At 39.3% G+C, this 18,690-nt stretch overlaps 3 protein-coding genes and 2 long non-coding RNA genes across 6 annotated transcripts in view; 2 read left to right on the top strand and 3 right to left on the bottom strand.

Annotated features, from left to right (window-relative positions):
• tyk2 (tyrosine kinase 2) overlaps positions 1 to 9,510 on the bottom strand; it is an 11,604-nt gene extending 2,094 nt beyond the window's left edge. Inside the window, exons 1-20 of one of the 2 annotated variants that reach the window (XM_032538651.1) lie at positions 9,320 to 9,510; positions 8,062 to 8,264; positions 7,802 to 7,922; positions 7,583 to 7,715; positions 7,311 to 7,474; positions 6,116 to 6,494; positions 5,828 to 6,013; positions 5,348 to 5,505; positions 5,137 to 5,254; positions 4,868 to 5,051; positions 4,638 to 4,744; positions 4,365 to 4,535; positions 4,154 to 4,241; positions 3,767 to 3,894; positions 3,239 to 3,374; positions 2,149 to 2,300; positions 1,899 to 2,049; positions 1,717 to 1,808; positions 1,447 to 1,636; positions 998 to 1,116 (exon numbers count right to left, since the gene is read on the bottom strand). In XM_032538651.1, the coding sequence (XP_032394542.1) occupies positions 998 to 1,116; positions 1,447 to 1,636; positions 1,717 to 1,808; positions 1,899 to 2,049; positions 2,149 to 2,300; positions 3,239 to 3,374; positions 3,767 to 3,894; positions 4,154 to 4,241; positions 4,365 to 4,535; positions 4,638 to 4,744; positions 4,868 to 5,051; positions 5,137 to 5,254; positions 5,348 to 5,505; positions 5,828 to 6,013; positions 6,116 to 6,494; positions 7,311 to 7,474; positions 7,583 to 7,715; positions 7,802 to 7,922; positions 8,062 to 8,245 (2,961 nt within the window). In that variant the 5' untranslated portion in view covers positions 8,246 to 8,264; positions 9,320 to 9,510. Of the gene's footprint in view, positions 1 to 997; positions 1,117 to 1,446; positions 1,637 to 1,716; positions 1,809 to 1,898; positions 2,050 to 2,148; positions 2,301 to 3,238; positions 3,375 to 3,766; positions 3,895 to 4,153; positions 4,242 to 4,364; positions 4,536 to 4,637; positions 4,745 to 4,867; positions 5,052 to 5,136; positions 5,255 to 5,347; positions 5,506 to 5,827; positions 6,014 to 6,115; positions 6,495 to 7,310; positions 7,475 to 7,582; positions 7,716 to 7,801; positions 7,923 to 8,061; positions 8,289 to 9,319 lie in introns of both variants that reach the window. The other variant, XM_032538652.1, reaches the window with a different exon arrangement.
• The window catches only part of LOC116703727 (uncharacterized), a 25,843-nt gene extending 7,955 nt beyond the window's left edge, over positions 1 to 17,888 (top strand). The window contains exon 3 of the long non-coding RNA XR_004335496.1: positions 17,575 to 17,888. This is a non-coding gene — a long non-coding RNA (uncharacterized LOC116703727). The remainder of the gene's footprint in view (positions 1 to 17,574) is intronic.
• Positions 10,263 to 11,221, top strand: LOC116703726 (uncharacterized). Its single transcript, XR_004335495.1, has 2 exons — positions 10,263 to 10,383; positions 11,074 to 11,221. It is a non-coding gene; the product is annotated as an uncharacterized LOC116703726 (long non-coding RNA).
• Positions 11,040 to 18,436, bottom strand: cmc4 (C-x(9)-C motif containing 4 homolog (S. cerevisiae)). Its single transcript, XM_032538657.1, has 4 exons — positions 18,389 to 18,436; positions 18,248 to 18,307; positions 18,013 to 18,155; positions 11,040 to 11,051 (listed from the first exon to the last, which is right to left on the bottom strand). Exons 2-3 carry the CDS (start codon positions 18,303 to 18,305, stop codon positions 18,019 to 18,021), a joined length of 195 nt encoding a protein of 64 aa, XP_032394548.1. The 5' UTR covers positions 18,306 to 18,307; positions 18,389 to 18,436; the 3' UTR covers positions 11,040 to 11,051; positions 18,013 to 18,018.
• cdc37 (cell division cycle 37 homolog (S. cerevisiae)) lies at positions 11,088 to 16,629 on the bottom strand. Its single transcript, XM_032538656.1, has 8 exons — positions 16,215 to 16,629; positions 15,407 to 15,688; positions 14,357 to 14,462; positions 14,146 to 14,261; positions 13,866 to 13,988; positions 12,067 to 12,249; positions 11,905 to 11,976; positions 11,088 to 11,706 (listed from the first exon to the last, which is right to left on the bottom strand). Exons 1-8 carry the CDS (start codon positions 16,320 to 16,322, stop codon positions 11,566 to 11,568), a joined length of 1,131 nt encoding a protein of 376 aa, XP_032394547.1. The 5' UTR covers positions 16,323 to 16,629; the 3' UTR covers positions 11,088 to 11,565.
• Positions 18,437 to 18,690: the final 254 nt, after the last annotated feature.

Here is an 18,690-nt window from a genome sequence, read left to right as displayed (position 1 = left end):
TTCCCTGTGTGTGTGTGTGTGTGTGTGTGTGTGTAACAAGCATAGTGTGCGCGCTGTGCATAAGCATAGGCACATTTTACTAATGCGCTGTTATAATAACAATGAAATGCTACGGTATTGATTTTAGATCAGGTTTTTGTTGGTCAATGGCGCGATCACTTCCCACTGCCTCAAGATAGCAACATGCCAAGAATTCACCTGAACACACCTCCCTGTAAGGCTAGAACATCCATGGGTGCAAAGATGAGAACAGGTGCATTTGTTATTTAAACAACATGGGCGCTGGACAGTCTTAAAATAGCAAAGACACTTGCATCAGGCTTTGCACCCCTCTGCGCCAGGGCCGCAATTTCCACAGTGTGTATTGCACTTTATAAAATAACAAATGTACAATACCAGGGTTGGCTGAAAATTTACTGACTGGCTGACAAAGATACAAATGATGTGACAATCAGCATCATGCTGAGTGATTGTTTCCTGGTTACTGAGAGAAAACAGAGTTAAATAATGCAGGTGCAACTTAACTACTCAACCTAAACAGAATGAATTAATGACATTAAACCTAAATGTGATATCTACTTTAGGCTATTTCTAGTATATGGAACAATTCATATTGAACACAGCTTCTCCTGAATAGAAAACCTAGGCAGTGGTGGCCTAAAGGTTAGAGATGAGAGCTTGTGACCGGGAGGTTGTCGGTTGAAATCCCAGACATCTGGGAGGGGAAAGTGAAAGAACCAGCTTGAGGTTAAGCTGCTCCGTGGCCAGCAGATTGGATCAGATCAGACTGTAGTTATTCTTCCAGGTATGAATGTGTGCAACTGTGTGATCAGGGCGTTCCTGCCAAAGAGAGGCCTCTCAGTGATGAACCTTACTTAAATAAATAAAGGTTAAATAAAACTAAAAATATAAAGAGACATCTCTACAGTTTGCACACAGCGCAAGGAGTATTGTAAAATCAAGTGAAAACGTAGATGATTAGCACAAACTACAATACCTGACAGATCTGCTGAGCAAACATAAGGCATCGGGACATTCCCAGTTTATGTGTGGGAAGGTACTTTTGCAGACTCCCCAGAGGAAGGTACTCCATTATCAGCTGCACCACTTGTCCTCCTGTCAATGGACAATGCAACAGTGCTTAACCTCCTATTTTCAATACTTTTCAAAGGCAAGAATGACCTGTTGTGTGGTGCTCACTCAGCATGCTGTGTTGAAGGTTGAAAATATTGACATACAAGGCAAACAGTGTTGCACTTTAAATAGATTTTCAATATTTACAGAGGAATAGCAGAAACCAAAAATCAATTCCCTGAATCATCCACTGAGCACTGCAAGTTAAAAGAGAGTACTGAGCAAGCACTTCTTTGCACATGCAGACACTGTATGTTGCTGTATATTTCAATAAACGTTTTTGAGGCAGACAGATGACAGCTGAGGTCTCACCCAGTTCAGTGCAACAGCCCTTGTACTTGACAATGTTGCTGTGATAAAGGGACTTGAGGATCTCAATCTCCTTGATCCAGCCCTCAGGCACATGACCGTTGTCCTGTTTCAAAGCCTTCACTGCCACAAGCTCTCCTGTACCATCGTTGGCCGGGTCATACAAGTAGAGAGTGACTTTTCCAAAGTGACCCTGGAGACAGAACAATGAGCAGTGGATTACTCTAACATACAGGAAGAAGAAAATACAGGCGTTGTGATATTAGCACTCACCTCTCCTAAATCCCGCATTTTTTTCAGGTAGCGTTTATGGAACACGCTAGGGTCTGTATCAGGGAGAGTTTCACTAGGAGATATATCAGGATCTGTGTTCCGAAAAACAAAAGACACATTACGGAATGCTCCAAGTAGGCTGAAAGAAAAACTATAAGAAAGGTGGGTAAGTAAAGACTAACTTTTAATCATGATTTCTGTGAGCTCTCTGAGCACAGTGCGGAAGGAAGGCCTCTCCACAGTCTCGTAGGTCAAACACATGCTGATAAAGCTGGCCAGTTCCTGGGAGGACGGTTCAGCTAAACGACCCTTTTGCTGATAAAAGCGCTCTTTCTGTTTAGAGGGGGAGGTTACCATGTTACAATTAGAAGTCAGAAGTATAAAATGGGCAGATGAGGCTTGTGGCTGTTGGAAAAGAAATAAAGGGCCTACCTCAGACAATGTGCTGCCACTCATTGGAAGATCGCCATTGTTGCAGATTTCGAGCAGCGTGATGCCAAAGCTCCACTGGTCAGAAGCATTAAAAACGGGTACGCCGCTGTCAACACACTCAGGGGCAATCCATGGGATGCGCTCAAGACGCTCTGCAGTGCAGAATAGTGATAATTAAAATAATAGAAGTTACATGTGTCATGTTAAGGTGATTTTTAAAGCTCCAGGTGCTCTGGTTAAACTTCTTTAAAAAAGAATTTCTCTTGTTGCAAATTGTTACTGTACTTGTATATGAAATGACCTTCATTCAATAAAACTACCTACAGAATCTGTAAAGTTGGTTTCCTACGTGATTGCAGCTACAAAAAAAACGGCTACTTTATGATATCGGTCTTTTTTTTTTTTCAGCCCTGTGTGTAATGTGTAATGACAACAGCCATTCATTAAAGTATGACTACTTCTTGTTCTTGCTTTTCTTTGCTTTGGGAGTACCTTGTTCATAGACGACAAAACTAACCAGGGGGGTTGGAGAAACAAAATCTCATTTCTGAGCACTTTGAGAGGGATTCATTTATTTTGGATAGCCTTAAATGACACATGTGCTCCCTTCCAATACCCATACAACCATACTGTTTAGTGTGTTATTTAGGATGACCCAATGGATAGTATGTCAAATGCAGTATAGCCTAGATGTCCTACAACATCCGGTCGGATATTGCATTATGCAAGAAAGGATGCTTTTTTGGTTAATCTGACCCAAAATCCTTTGAGCAGCATATATAAGCAAGACGGTCAATGTTTTTAGGTGCAATGTTACGAAGAAGTTTTATGTCCTAATTGTATGCATACTGCATGCAACAGTACATACTTTGTAAAGGCAGCTGCAGTACAAACTAAAAGTCAAAAAGAAAAAGCATGCAACATTGTAAATTAAAACTGCAAAAGGAAATAAGTTGCAGGAAATCGTCTGCTTGGTTTCTGGTTTCCTAAATCTGATTAAAATAACGCGGAACAGTACAGAAATACAGCCTGAGACTTTCAAATGAAGGGAGGTCAATTAGTTTGTATAAAGAGAGTTTCTGGTACTGACCTTCCCGTGAAAGGACATTCAGGGCAATTCCTGGGTCACTCAGCTTGACAAAAGGAGTAGTGCCATGCTCCAGACCACGCCTTGCCACCAGAATGTTCTTGGCACAGACGTTTCCATGAACCAGCCGTTTGGTCTCCTACAATGATGAAAATGGTGCCGCTATTAACTTTTTGGGATGCATGAGTGTCGTTCAAATAAGTGAAACACAAACTCCTGGAAGTCATTAGGAAAAAATGAACTTCACTTGCAGCACTTATCACAAAGTTTGGTCTAATGATAAGATTATTTCATTTCCTGCATGGAGCTCAGAGTCAAAACATAGCGTTAAAAATATTTTAGCAGCTGATTGTAAAGTGTAAGACTCTGTGAAGGTGAATTATACAATACTTGCATTACTTTACTCTCAATTCCCTTTTAATGTACTCATGTAAGTGAATTGTATTGAATATAATATATCTAAAGTATAATAATAATAATAATAATAATAATAATCGGTGGCATACAAAAACAAAGTAGTGTTCAACTCACAAGATAATTGAGGGCACTGGCAAGTTGTTTTGCAACAATAAATTTCCACTGAGGAGTCACAGATGCCTTTTCTTTGCGAAGGAAAACATCCAAAGGCCCAAACTCCACAAATTCTTCCACTATGATGTCTGTAAAGGTAGAAACAAGTCAGAGAGGTCCAGTCTCTAGTGTAGCCAAAAGCTAAATGTAAACAAGTAGCCTCCTCTTTAAAATAGAATAGGGTGAATGTGGTTTTGCATTTGCATCACGACTCAAACTCGTCCTGTATTCGTAAATTTGACTATAAACACAGCTCATGTGCGTGATGGGGAAGTGGCAAACAAGAAGTCACGCGCCAAAAAGTAAAACAAGTGAATTTGTGTAAGTGAACGATGTTATTGCTCTTACTTTCAGATCCTTTGACTGACACACCATGTACAAACACCAGGTGGCTGTGGGATACCTGGCTCATGAGACTTGCTGTTTCCAAAAAGCCCTATTAAAAGACAAGAATATCCATGAGAATACATAAAGAGTTTGGAGGATGCTAGATTAGACATGTTGATATTTACATGCAACCACTGTTATTCTGTTGAGTGTTGGTTAGCATTAGACCTACTATATCAATATCTTTATCGCTTTGCTCTAGAATCTTGAGAACCACGTGGATCCCGTTGCGGTCAGCAAAGTTGTTGTTGCACTCTTCGTCTTCGTCGTTTTCTCCTCCACCTCGCACCAGCAGACGTCCTGAGTAGATGTTAGTTCTGGTCCCACGGCCCAAATGCTGTCCCTACTCATAAACACAACACCTACCGGTCAGTCACAGAGCTGAGAACAACTAAGCTAGACAGCGGAAACAGATATGAAGGTGGTAAATGGGTCTCTCTGCCACCTGTTTGATCTCTTTGTCCTTGATCTGGTGGAAGCGTAGCTGGGTCATGTTCAGGGACAAGGAGTCAATATGAACACCTTGCCTTATCACCAGAAGGTTGGATAGCTCTACATGACACAAACACACACATATATATAAACTTATGTTGAGACCTAAATATCCCAAAAGACACAGGAGGGTTTTGGCAGGAAGCAGCAAAACAAGAATTGAAGTGTCCAATAAACACAAACCTGCTTGTTTTGGCAAACAGCATTTTTTGACAGTAAAGCTGTCCGAACCAGACTTGAGTACAAAGGTCTTGAGGCTTTCTGTGAGCTCCTTCACACTGGAGAATTCTCGATCCCATCCCTCCAGACAGAACATGGAACCCTTGAGCTGAATCCGAAACTGCTTATGGCTTGGCTTCGATCCGTTCTATGAGCAACAAGCACATGGAAACACATGTTCACAATCACTGTACTGCAATCATTTCCAGAGAGAAGTGTGGGTGTTGATTTACCTCATTTTTGTTCAGGACAGCTAGGATGATGCGGCGATAGTCAAGAGCACTCCAACGTACAAGGAAAGCTCCCTCCTCTGCTGCCTCCTTTTTCAGCTTCAGCAGCACAAAATCATCACTGGAAATACACCAGAGTTGTGACATAACACATTGTGTTTTTCTATTAGCCTGCTTGTGTCTGTATGTGCATGTGTAAGAGGAGAAAACTCACTGGATAGGTCCATGCAGTCCATTTGCCAAACTCAGCACTACCCTTGGGGGAGCCACATCATGACAAAGATAGTGGTGGGCGAATGCAGTCAGCCGGTTGTATCCATCAAGGAGGGAGATGAAGGAACGGGCCTGCTGGCTGGAGTTCATCTGAACCTCCTACATACACATACAGAAACACCACTAGCTTACAATGAAAGCTCCCACCTACATACACATACAAATTCAAAAATGTAATAAAATGCCCAAAGCGTACCAAAACCCAAAGCTTTTATAGTCATAAACGTATAGCATTGGAGAATATTTGAGAATCTAGTCATACATGTATACTGTACCGTAAATTCACACTTTAAAGGCTGAACGATCTGATCAGGCTTACTAATAGCCAACATAGCAATTGGACTAATGCATCACAAGCACATTTACCAATTAAATTAATGTATTGGAGATTTTACATAAAAGGGTTAACAAGTACTCTCACCATGCAGTGGTTGTCCTGAGTGCTAATGCACACATTATCTCCAGTGATGGCTATGTGAGTTATTTCAGGGAAATCACAGAAGGAGGTCCATTTATTGGGAGTGTCCGCATTTGGTTGGCTGGACTGTTGTTTTGTTTTCTTCATGTAGTTCATGTAGTCATTTCTTAAGTAAGTGTTTGCCTGCGCCTAGGAAATAATACACAATTGTGGATGAACACAATGTCCGCAGTAGCAGAATAGACAACATGCCACAGAATTAGACCATCAGAAGCTAGGGTTTTGACAAACCTTTTGACCGGACACCTTCCTCCATTGAATCCCCTTGGTGCCAGACACCATTATCTCATGTGTGGCGGGAAGACTGAAGTCGTCTTTCGAGGCACCCTGCGCATGGGTGGTGTTAGAGTAAGAGCTGCTTCCGTCCCCATCCTTTCTCAGTTCCAGGTGGGATACAGGGAAGGTCTCTGTTCCAAAACGTGGTGCCAAGTGTTCAAGAGTAGAGATGTACTTATACATTATCTCGTGGGTGCCTAGTCGCCCCTTATCAACAGTGTGCTGCTGGAAGGTCCGCACAAACTCTGCAAACACCCGCCGGATCCGGATTTTTGTCAGGAAGTTGTCTTTGGAAATGAGTTTGGCGAAAGACCTTGGAATGCAGTGCATGTAGCTGAAAGAAACATAGATCTTCTGATGTTACCTGGATATTTAATAATTACATTAGATTAGAAGCATTGATGATCCAGAGAAAAACTGGATTGCCACGGTTATAATAAGATAAATACAATTGTAATAAGACAAATACATCCTTCATCAGAGCACAATTTGTTGACAAATGTACTTTAAAAGCCCCATACTATGCTAATTTACAGGTTCTAGAATTACTTCTACTCGAACATGTTTACATGCTTTGATGTTAAAAAAAAGACTATTGTTCTTATACTGTCTGTCTGAATATAGTGCTTTCACAGAAACTTGTATGGATCCTTGAGTGCCGATGCCATTCAACCAGGTGACTCTTTTTCTGTGCTGATCTGATGGCCACATTCTGCTTAATGATGAATCATGCACAAGTTGTAGGAGTTGATACAATAACATTTCACTGGTAGATCCTAAATCGGATCTGCTAGAATGGTTGACGTAGTTAGGTTCAGGCATTGGGAGTGGGGATTGGTTAGGGTTAGAGTAACAATACCAGGGTAAGCCAATCAGAGGCAGAATTAGGCAGGCCACAAGGCACATTCTTTGTGTGTGGGGGTCCAATCTTTCATCATTTCACTGGAATTGTACCTTGTACGATTTCATGTGACAAATAAATAAAATTAATTGAGTGATTGATTGATTGATTGATTGATTGATTGATTGATTGATTGATTGCTTTATAATTAAGACCTGGAAATATTGCTTTTTACAATATGGGACCTTAAAGTACAAAGTCATTGTTGCTATTCCAATGTACCATATTTACTCCTTCCAAAGTAATTACCTGACTTTTTCTGCAACATCTTGTAAGGTACAGTCTGTTTGCATTGCCTGGTGTGAGAGTTGAAGCACAGCCATCCCCAAGCTCTCATTTTTGAAGCGGCTTATCTCCTCCTCTGACTCAATGTCTTCCATCTGTACTACTTCGTTTACAAATTCATATTTTGCCTTAGAGACACAATCAGGAAAGAGGTTAGGTACTTAATTATTGTGAACACATTAAAAAAATGTTTGCTCAATGAATAGAAAGTAAACCACTGAAATCATTATAAACACCTGGGAGAATAAGTATTCCAAGGATGTCAAGTCAAGAAGAGGGTAACCACCCTGACTTGTCCCAGATCTTAAAGCATAACGGGATACAGTTGGCTCCTTCTCATTAAGTCCGTGCCAATTCCGGAAGTAAAACCTACATACAAGGAAACCAGACATGTGAATATGCCCAGTGTTTTGCATCTGCCTTCCTACTACAGTATTAGAAAAACACAGACTAACCTCATACAGTAGTGAAGTACAAGACTGGTGTTCTCTGGACTGAACTCATGGTTTGGACTGTACCAGCAACGTGATTGTGGATTGTACAGAGCAAACAACACATGGCACAGAGGAGTTATCCCTGGGGAATTACACACAGATGTTACACAGATGTCACAAACACAAACACACACACTTGCCACCAGCAGGCTAAAATACCACATGAAAAGTATTTCCATACTTTCAATTGGGTCTGTGTGGGTCTTTTTGGTCACTCTCACCTACAGCCTCTGCAGCTGAGATGCACAGCTCCTCTGCTGTGACTCTTCCACTTGTGTAAGACAAATATCTTTCCCCTTCCTTTGACCAGAATAGGTAAACATGGATGCCTTGACCCTTGGGGGGCTCACACAGGCCCGGGAGTGCTCCTGGCTTTGAACGCCTGGACCACCGACTCCTGGACATGGTGAAAACAGGCAAATCACTGACACACACACACACACACACATACACACATACACACATACACACACACATTAACTACATTTGACTGATAATCATCTATTGCATTGGATGTAATCACGTAGGCCATGCGCATCAATGGGAAACTTCCTTTTTGTATCTAAATGACTGATAGGAACAACAATCTTTGACATTGGTCCAGTATTAAGTCGGCAGGCAACGAGCTGCGCAAGTTACAGGGCAATTTACGTTCACAAAAGGGCTTGTTTGGCCATTGTCATGCTCAGATTATCATTCTAAGTGTCTGACAAAATTATGAAAATCGTAGGTCGAAATTGTAAATAAACAGTAATTTTAGCATCGTAAAATACATTTCATTCAAAGTCGACAGAAACTAAAACCAAAACAAATAAAACTATGAAAAGCAGTTTTGGGTCGTTTACACCAAATTACAACTCTATTTTTGATTTAAGTAAACGCATATAGTTACCAATTAGCATGTGAAAATATGTTGGCTCTATACACGCTTTTTTAAATGAATTCTGAAAGATTGTTGTTTCCATCAGTCACTTACACACAAAAACATAGGAAAACCGGGTCCAGGTTGAAAAAAAACCCCGAAATAACCCTTTACGGTCGACTACGTAAACACAAAAGTAAGAACAATTTTAAAGCGACACCTTGCGTTTTTCTGTAATAACCTTTTCGATATTTCTTGTTTTACACGATGATTAGTTTAGAGAACCAATTGGCAGGTTAATAACTTTAAAAAAAAATAACTTAAAAATATGACGTCGGGGAAATCAGATCAATTTGTTCTTCCGGTGATTTTTATTCATCTAACTTGTTTAACGTTACATTAGGCTACACAATACTTTAGAGCACATTACAACAACATGTCTAACGTTATATGTTTTTTAAATATATAAATCACACACGGACAGCGTCACCGAATGACCCATGAACACCCATCATCATATATGCGTATCCATGCCATGACAAGGAAATGTAAACAGTATTAGGCATACAGCTCCGTAAAAATGTAACGTGTGTGACAAATAAGTAACGTTTTCTTACCATTTAACGGCGAGCTTTTGACAGTGTTACATTAAAACCTAACGCAGTGACATTAACTAGCTAACAGTCAGGATTCATTTTCTGTGAAAGCGTACTTCCCCCTTCGCCCACTCTCGGGTTCTCATGAACTGCGAGAGTCGACAGACCGCTGGTTCTTCCTGAAACTAACACGGTTCCTCCCTCCACCAGGCATGCGCGCACACGCACGTTCACGCAGACTGACCTTTCAAAATAAACATCTGGAATAAAAGTTGTGAAAATGATAGTGATACACTGATGCCTTTTATTTTGTATATTACAAACCGAATTATGCAACTAACTTAATGCAAGTAGCGGAATAAGTAGCCTACTCAGATGTTTTACAAAATTAAAAGTACATGAAAATTGTACAGTACCTAACTCAATGCATTTAGTTACTTTTCACCACTGCATCTTATTTATGCATTAGTGTGGACCGCATGGTGTTTTAGGGGACCAAAGACACTGTTTATCTTATATTCTGGCGTGTTCTAGTGTTTCTAATTTTTGAATATACTATACTATAAAAATAAAGAAGACATCACTATTAATCCTGACATTTACAAATACGCCATTTTACAGTGGTGGAAATTACCGGTAGCATAATTTAGCATATGACTCAAATACTTTATACCTCGCTACATTTATTTGACAGCTAGTTACCAGTTCATCTGTAGACATACATATTTTAATATTGCATAAAAATAAATTAGTGAAAAATATACATAACAACCAAACTTCCCTTTCCTGAACCACATCAACCAGCTCCGTCTGGGATCCCGAGGCGTTCCCAGGCCAGGGTGGAGATGTAATCCCTCCATCAAATAAGAAAGGTTAAATAATAAACCCTCCACAAACATGCATATAGTGAACCGCTTTATTCAATTTTATGTAATGGTGTGAGCCTTTTGTTGAACACAAGACATCATGATTTTAACATTACAACTAGCGAGTTTTCTTCAGGTGCATCTGTTGTTTGATGTCATGAGTTGTCTAATATTGCGCGTGCACGTGCCATTCATAAATTCCACCGGCACCTCAGTATAGTAGCCTAGTTATTTCAGGACCTTTGTAGCCACCATTGTCAGTCATGTCAAATTTGGATGGTAGCTTGTTTGTTTCAGCTGTCCATCATTTAATTGTAGTTCAGTATACATGTGTACTGAACTACAATCCGTTGCCTCCAGTCCTGCATCACATATAGCCTACAGTAATTTCCCGCAAAAGCTTGGATGGAAAACAGGCTATTTTTCCCTACAATAACTTCTGGCAGAATACATTGATCTGTTTTATTTAGTGGTATCCAATAGTCAAATGATGCCTTTGTTTAAGCTGTTTCACTTAATAATTGTTTATTTTCATAAAGTCAGCTCTGACATCAAGCAAAATTCAAACCAAGCACTCTCACCTTCAAAATAAAAGCATTGACCAACCACACCTATCTAGCACTTCTGGGACTGCATTTAATAATGGGGGTTGTCTTTTAATGTCTAATATATATCACGATGTACTAAAGGCCATAGAATATATATTTCTATGTATCTACTGTACCACTAAATGTCATTGTAAATGTCAAATGCTTCATTAGAAAACCCATGCCCAGATGCAGTCATTCTATGTTAAAAAGCATTGGTTACCACAACTTCAGGTCTTGCGGATGGATAATTTTCTTGTGATTCTCTTATGACTCACTTTTTTTTTGAAAAGCATACCACTCACACATTAACTTTTTAGAGACAACCACAACACATTGGTCTTAAGTAGTTGGATATAATTCAACCTTTAGTTAAGTAAGTTTGTAGAAAATGTAACTTTGGGGAAATACATTGGTTGCAAGACCTAAAAGTCTAACAAAACATCTTAAATTTGGAAACAACAAAAAAATCCAACAATCCAATTCATTTTATGCACAACCTGAATGTATAGAACATTGCTTAACTATACAACAGCACAAATTAAGCAGGTAGGCACTCCTACACAAGTTGCCAGGTGTATACATATAAATGTAGCTGATAACTAACACGAGCAGCACTTTTCCAAGCAGGAGTTACTGATGCAACATACTGTAGTTGTGCAGATAGGTGAACGCTAATCCCCATAAATCTCAGCTAAATATTTAGAGAAGTCATTTCATTGTTCCATGATTGGCAAACTAGTCATACACATAGTGGAGTCGCAATACAGTGGGTAAGTACAATTGCAGAAACAAATCATAGGATCAAAGTTGGTCATTCCGTCTTAGTTTCTCCCTGGTCTTGTTTTATCTCCTCATAGGCAGCATCTTCCTCTTTTTCATCCCCATCATTTGTCTTGGAGTTGGGGACCCAGAGCCCCGAGTCTATGCACCTCTTCATGTGAAGCTTCGCCTCCTAAATTGTGTAAAACAACCACATTTATAAAGTGACCCAAAGTAGTTACAAAAATACACATGTGAATCATAATAGATACTATATAACTATAAATTTACATAACTGAAATATGATTCCAAGCAAGCTTTATTGGTCAAAACACTGTAATACTCTGTTTATTATAAAAACAAAACTGTAGGCTTTAACAAAGAAACCTACCGTTGGGTCCATTTTGCTAATAGCATCTTGTAACATTTGGATGTCCTTGTCATCAAAACATTTCTGCATCTCCTATAATTAAGAACATATTTTGTAAGGCATTTTAAAACTAGCAAGAGAAGATAAAATAGAGTGAGGCTTCTTGAAAACTAAAGAACTTACAATTGGCAGAGACTCATACACTTCGACAGGATCTAGGCCTCCAGGTCCCAGGCGCTTTTGTCGCTCCTCTTCCTCATATTCCTTCATGGCCTTTTCAATGCGGATCTTCGCTCTGCCTCGAACCCGCTCCTTAAATGACTCCAGCTCATCATTGAAAGCATCCTGGTACTGCTGATCTGCTGTCTGTGACGGGACACATCATTTGGTGTGTTGGTGGCAATAAAAATCAGCCTTTAATTTAACATTTCACTTAGTATTTGCATCTATTATGGCGTCTCCAACACAAAACATTCTAAAAAGGCACCGAGGAACTTAAATAGTTATCAAACAACCCATTAAAATCTGGTTTTTGCGGTGGTGGGCACCTGGATAGCTCACCTGGTTGAGCGTGCGCCCCATGTACCAAGGCTTAGTCCTTGACACAGTGGCTGCAGGTAAACTGCACCCTGTGTCCCTTTGCCACATGTCTGGCCCCCTCTCTCAACTTTCACATATTCAGCTGTCCTGTATAATACAGGTCTAAAATGCCTAAAAAAATTATCTTTATAAAATGCAAAAAACATGTTTTTGCTGAAGTCCACTGGCTTAACTGCAGTGATGTACAGCTGTACTCCTGTACACCTTGACATCACTGCTGGGTTCTGAGGTGAAACAAGCTTGACATTTTCCACCGGAGAGGGCTTATTGCCTGCTTTTCAACCAGATGCAATGGTGTCAGTGAAATTCTCAAGACAAAATAAATAACCATGGAGACAGGTGGTCTAGCGCTACAGTCTTCTTTTCCACCTCTGCATGTCTCCTTTTTATTCATTCATTCCAGTCAACTTAAACATGTGTTTTTATATAAAAAGAACAGTAAGATGAAGAATTTCATTTCAAACCATCACTGGACTAATTTGCCTATTATTCACGGTTCTTCAGAAGAGGTCAGATGTCCTCCTGGAGCATTTGGTAAAAGAGCTATTTACAGTGGTGCTCAAAAGTTTACATACACATGCTTAAGTTGACTAAAAAGAGCGAATAAAAAAATCATGTTTTGGAAATTTATTTTAATACCTAAATTAAAAATGAGGTAAAATCCAACCTTTAAGGACACCAATTTTCTTTGTGAATGAATAACGTATTGTAAATAAATAAATGTTTTTATTTAAAATACAGGGGTCATAATATACATACCCCTATGTTAAATTCCCATAGAGGCAGGCAGTTTTATTATTAAAGCGCAGTTTTTCCGGATTCAGGATATTATGCATCCTGATAAAGTTCCCTTGGCCTTTGAATTAAAATAGCCCCACATCATCACTACTCTTCACCATGCTTAGAGATAGGCATGGGATACTTTCTATAAAATCATCTCTCAATGCAAATCAAACCAGGTATTAGTCTAACTGAAATAAAACCATGCTATCTCTAAGCATGGTGAAGAGTATGTGATGATGTGGGGCTATTTTAATTCTAAGGCCAAGGGAACTTTATCAGGATGCATAATATCCTGAATCCAGGAAATAACTGGCTTTAATAATTAAAATGCTGCCTCTATGGGAATTTAACATAGGGGTATGGTACTTATGACCCCTGATTTTAATAAGAACATTTATTTATTTACAATACGTTATCATTCACAAAGAAAATTGGTGTCCTTAAAGGTTGGATTTACCTCATTTTTTAATTTAGGTATTAAAATAAATTTCCAAAACATGATTTTTTGTATCCTCTTTTTAGTCAACTTAAGCATGTGTATGTAAACTTTTGAGCACCACTGTAATTGGATTTTGAAGCATTTAAACACAGTTAGTCACCTTAATCTTGGCAAAGAATTGCCGAAAGCAGCCCCGGGGGTCCACCTTCAGGCTTTTTGCCAACTCTAGAATGAACTGCATGACGATGGTCTGATGAGCCACTTGCTCCATCAGTGCGTGTTTCTACAAAAAAAAGGAAGCAGAATAATGAACATATTAAAACATCACAATGGCTTTGTAAAAAAAAGTGGAAAAAAAAGAGGATTACTGGTCATTAAACATAATAAGAGTTCTGTCAGAACAAAATGTTGAAAAACACATTCTGTTTCGTAGTGTTTACCTCCTCAACCTCGAGGTCAATGCACATAATGACCAGGTAGTTGGCAGTCTCTTCACACACCAGATGAGGGTTGTCGGAGAGGTACTTCTGGCTGTCATCCCAACGTCGCAACATGCCTGTAGTAAAGACAGCAATGATGGACCATCTCTACTTTTTTATAATGCCAATCCCCTGCAACATGCATGGATGAATGGATATCAATAATCCTCACCAAAATGTTTGATCTGCTTCTCGTTTTTTTCTACAAAGGTTTTATGCTTTTGCTCCTTCTCTTCTTCCGTCTCGTCAGTAGATTCGGGTTTGGCATTGACAATGCTCTATGGAAGACAAACAGTGGCAGAGAATCATCACTATACACTATGTCTCTGATACCTTGAAAAGAAAATGTCATATCAGACATCACTGGAAATTAGGGGTGTAAAGATACACTAATGCGTGTCAGAAAATTGCAAGAAATGTGTGGGATATGTGCCACAGAGGGAACAACTGAAGCAATAAATGGTTTAAGGACATGAGGGTTTTAAATTTAAAGATTTGGAGGGCTGATAGAGCCTGGATTCAAAGTACAAAAAATGATATGATTTGGTGAAACTAACTTTGAATTGCAGCGATTGTTGCAAATGTGTCTATTATTTTTGTAGCACACTCAATGCAATATTATTCCGCTATTTAGAATGTGTACCTTGCAAGACATCACTTATGAACATTTTATAATCACCAAATCCACCAAAGACCAAAGACCAAAGCCAACAGTCAGTGCATCCTAACAGATTTTGGCTCTGTAGCCAACGCCTGAAATAGTTTATCTCTCAGTGCCATCAAACTCCATTGTCATCCAAAAACTTTTTTTTTTCAAAAAAAAGGATCCATACTCCTTCATTTGGGTGGCATATTCCTTTCTTACACTGAACACATCCAGTATAGTTTATTCTTCTCAGTATTGTAAACAAAAACTCCCTCAACAGTTGAATTGAGACCTACACAATAACCTACACTGGTGATACTTGTTTCTTACCAGGATAGATTGATTTTTGGTTTTGTTTTCTTTTAGAAAATTGGCTAACAATTAAGAGATAAAAACAATGCTAGTGTTATTCTTTAACATTGATTTGCCTGTTACTATTGTATAATTACAATCTTCTTAACCACTTTTTGTTAAAATAGGGGCTGGTAAATATTGTAGGTGAAAAATATGACCATACCATACCAATTCAAAAATAGACTCCAAGTCCCCCCCCCCTTTTTACTGTATCTGCCTCACCTTGCTAAAACCCTCCTTGCTGAGTGTATCAACGTTCCATGGCATCTTCTTCTCTTCCCGTTCATGTTCCGCAACCTTCTTTTCCCAATCCCGCTCCTCTTTTTTCAGTTTCTTCTCCTCAGCCTGGGCTTTGCTCAGCTCTGCTTTGGCATCATCCGTTGATGAAATGGTCAGCTCTTTTGTTTTTTTCTGTGCCTCTGCCAGCTTACGCCGGCATTCACTGAGTGCCTTGTTCAAGTCTTCACCTTTTTTCTTAAAATCCTCCATTCGTTCCACACGTGCCTGAAGTACAAAAACAACAGATACAAGCGTTATATGTTCTGTTCAGGGAACTGGCAGAGGAAAGTAGTAGAGGATGGAGGTCCACCATAACAGAACCTCCTCCCACTACCACTTCCTTATTCCACAATGGAGTTTATTACAAAATCAGAATCAGTTTTAGTGGCAAAGTGTACACACATACAAGGAATTTGACTCCAGGTTTTGGTTGCTCTCAAAATACATACACAGAAATAGACATAAGGCTTAAAACAAGGACAACAAAGCTGAACAAGGTAAACAAATATTTGACTACTATGTACAAATAAAAGTTTAACATAAATTATGACCTATCCTACTCGAATATAGTTAATCATTTGCAATTCTACGACGTTACAGCACCAACGTGAGGAAACATTTAACGGTTAACGTTGAAAACTCACGGCTCAAGCAGTCATAGAAAATACTACTAGCTATTCCATTTCTATTCTTGCAGTATATTGTCCAGCACTTACACCAAATGTAAACCTTTTTAAATATGTAACGTTACCTGGTGTCTCCATCTGAAGAGGCTGGGTGTATCGATGTTCGGGTGGACGTCATCTTCATCGTCCGACACCTCAATGTGGTCCCACACGCTGTAGTCTATCCTAGACATTATACCGATGAGAACCTGACGTAAACAGCGTTAGCTTTGGCTGTGACTCGGCTAAGTTAGCTAACGTTAACGTTAATTTAGTGGGCTGAACGAAGATAACCCGAATTTCCAAACAAGAAAGCAGATAACGTTTAAAAACAGCACTTTTTAGATGTGTTTAATAGTACTCAATGCAGCGGCTGACTGTGTTTAGCCAAGATAAACTTAGACAGTCCTACCTAGCGTGGGTTGGGGCTAGCGTGAAACTGCTCTACAGATTTCTAGAAAGAATTGCTGCTGCAAATTTCCGTTTGACGTCGACACGTCATTGCGTAATACGGACGTACAACATGGACGTACGACGCCGTTGTCGTGCCATTGGCTTGCTTGCGGGGGCGCGCATGGATTCAGTGAAAGTGGACCTACCTTATTAAGCTTTGTTAAAATTGTCTATGGAGTCTATTATTTAGTCATCCAATGTTACTGTTTTGAAGCTAGATCCGAACTTGCTGTAATTCAACCTTTTGTAAGGAATGTGTTTATTCAATAAGCTATACTGATCACTGTAATCAGTTTAACACACTAATATTTACTTGATTCGAAATGTACATTAAACCACAGGCAGTAGCCTATTGTAAACAAAAGTATGTTCATGTAATCCGGGTTTTCTATTGCAAATGACTACTTTTGGGTATTTTTAATGTTTCTGAATTCCCCTTCTTTAAAGAGTAGGGCTACATAATAATTACCATAATAATCCTCATGATAACCATGCATTGGATTTATATAGCTGCATTCTCTGTCTGCCACCAAATGTATCCCCTCTGTAAATGCATGTATGTGCCCTACAATCTAATGTTTTGTTTTGCATATATACCTTATATAAATTAGCCCTAACAACCTTGATGAATATGGCAAAATGTATTCTATCCTGGCAAAAGTTATAGTGGGATTTACATTCTTTCAGACTGCATTTTCAGTCATCAAGAATATGTGTACCTCCTCCAACTGTTTGTCATATACATGTTGAGGTCTGTAAACAGAATTATTTTCAACTTTTCCTGACCAAGCATCACATTTATTTTATTAATAATTAGGTGATCATGTAGGGCAAATCAACATTTGTACATTTGTTATCAAAGACCCAACTGTGTTTTGAATTATCATAGATGATAAGACCACTGCTATGGTTTAAGATGTGATTAAACGATGTGAGGTCAATAGACTTAGAATACTGTGTACAAAACTAACAGGAGAGTCAGTGAGGTGTCAGTCACACTGGAAAAAGGTATCTCTTCATTTACAGTCTATGGGTCTACAGCAATCAGCCAAAATAATTCTTCTGTGTGGATTTGCCATGGGGGTGCAGGACCTTTAACAAGTCACATCTGAAATCTGACAGTGCTATTTTGACTGACTGTGCTGTCCTATTATGATCAGTGTGGACACAATGACATGAAAAGATAGAGAAAACATTTCCCTTTAATAAATACAAAATGTGTTTATATTATAATGTTCTTCTTATGTTGTTATTAGGTCAAGTCAAATTTGACTTGACTTAATAACATAAATACAGACTCCACTTACACTCCACTCCATGTACACTGTCAGAAAAAGAGTTGCACACAGGTCCATTTTGTTCCCTAAGGTACAAACTTAACAAATGTTCCAAGTACAAAAAAAAATGTATCTGGAAGGTACAAGTATGCACCTTTAGCTATGTATTACTTTTGTTCTCGGTAGATTTGGAGTCCTTGAACCCGGAGCAGCAGACGGAGTTTCCAGTCTGAGCTTCACAGCACCGCCGCATCTCCCTGATCACATCCTGACACAAGCTCTCCACGTATTTGTTAGCTGCAGGAAGGAGACGGAGTTATCTACACGATAATGGGGGATTTGCTTTAACAAAAAAAAACTATAATGCCATTCAAGTGTTTTTTATGTACCTTGTAAACACTGCTGAATTGCACATGCTTGCCTTTGACATGGATCTTTGTGCGGCATACCTAAAACGGAACAGGGAATATTTTTAGAAGTTGTCAGTATAACGTTATATATCAGGCACTGGCACTGCATCAAGGACTGACTCCCACCTTTATCAAGCAGGGTAGTTGGCAACGGCAAGAACGTCGTTCGCTAGTTAGCTAACCGCTAAGCTAATGTCGCTTCCTTTTGGTACTGCCAGGCAGGCAATGTTTTGATCACGTGACGTGTCGATAGCCAATGGAATCATCTCGTTAAAAGCGCAACAGCGACCCCTGGCTGTCACAGTCACATGACAAAGTCCCCAAATAAGAGATAAAAAGTTGCTTTGAACAGGACTTGTTAAAGGTAAACTAATTGCAGTGATCTTATAAAATAAGTTAGGTGTAGCCCTAACACCCAGCAG

This window comes from Etheostoma spectabile, chromosome 15 (assembly GCF_008692095.1).
Source record: "Etheostoma spectabile isolate EspeVRDwgs_2016 chromosome 15, UIUC_Espe_1.0, whole genome shotgun sequence".
Classification (NCBI taxonomy): domain Eukaryota; kingdom Metazoa; phylum Chordata; class Actinopteri; order Perciformes; family Percidae; genus Etheostoma; species Etheostoma spectabile.
The sequence above is the reverse complement of the archived record's forward strand: the minus strand, read 5'-3'. Positions and strand labels throughout refer to the sequence as shown.

Coding starts and splice junctions, on each gene's coding strand:
- cdc37 (XM_032538656.1), bottom strand. CDS start 16,322: ATGTCTAGGATAGACTACAGCGTGTGGGACCACATTGAGGTGTCGGAC. Junction 14,262..14,356: donor GAAGCAGATCAAACATTTTG/GTGAGGATTATT, acceptor TCTTTACTACAG/GCATGTTGCGACGTTGGGAT. Junction 12,250..13,865: donor AATTCTTTGCCAAGATTAAG/GTGACTAACTGT, acceptor GTCCCGTCACAG/ACAGCAGATCAGCAGTACCA.
- cmc4 (XM_032538657.1), bottom strand. CDS start 18,305: ATGCCGCACAAAGATCCATGTCAAAGGCAAGCATGTGCAATTCAGCAG. Junction 18,156..18,247: donor AATTCAGCAGTGTTTACAAG/GTACATAAAAAA, acceptor TCCTTCCTGCAG/CTAACAAATACGTGGAGAGC.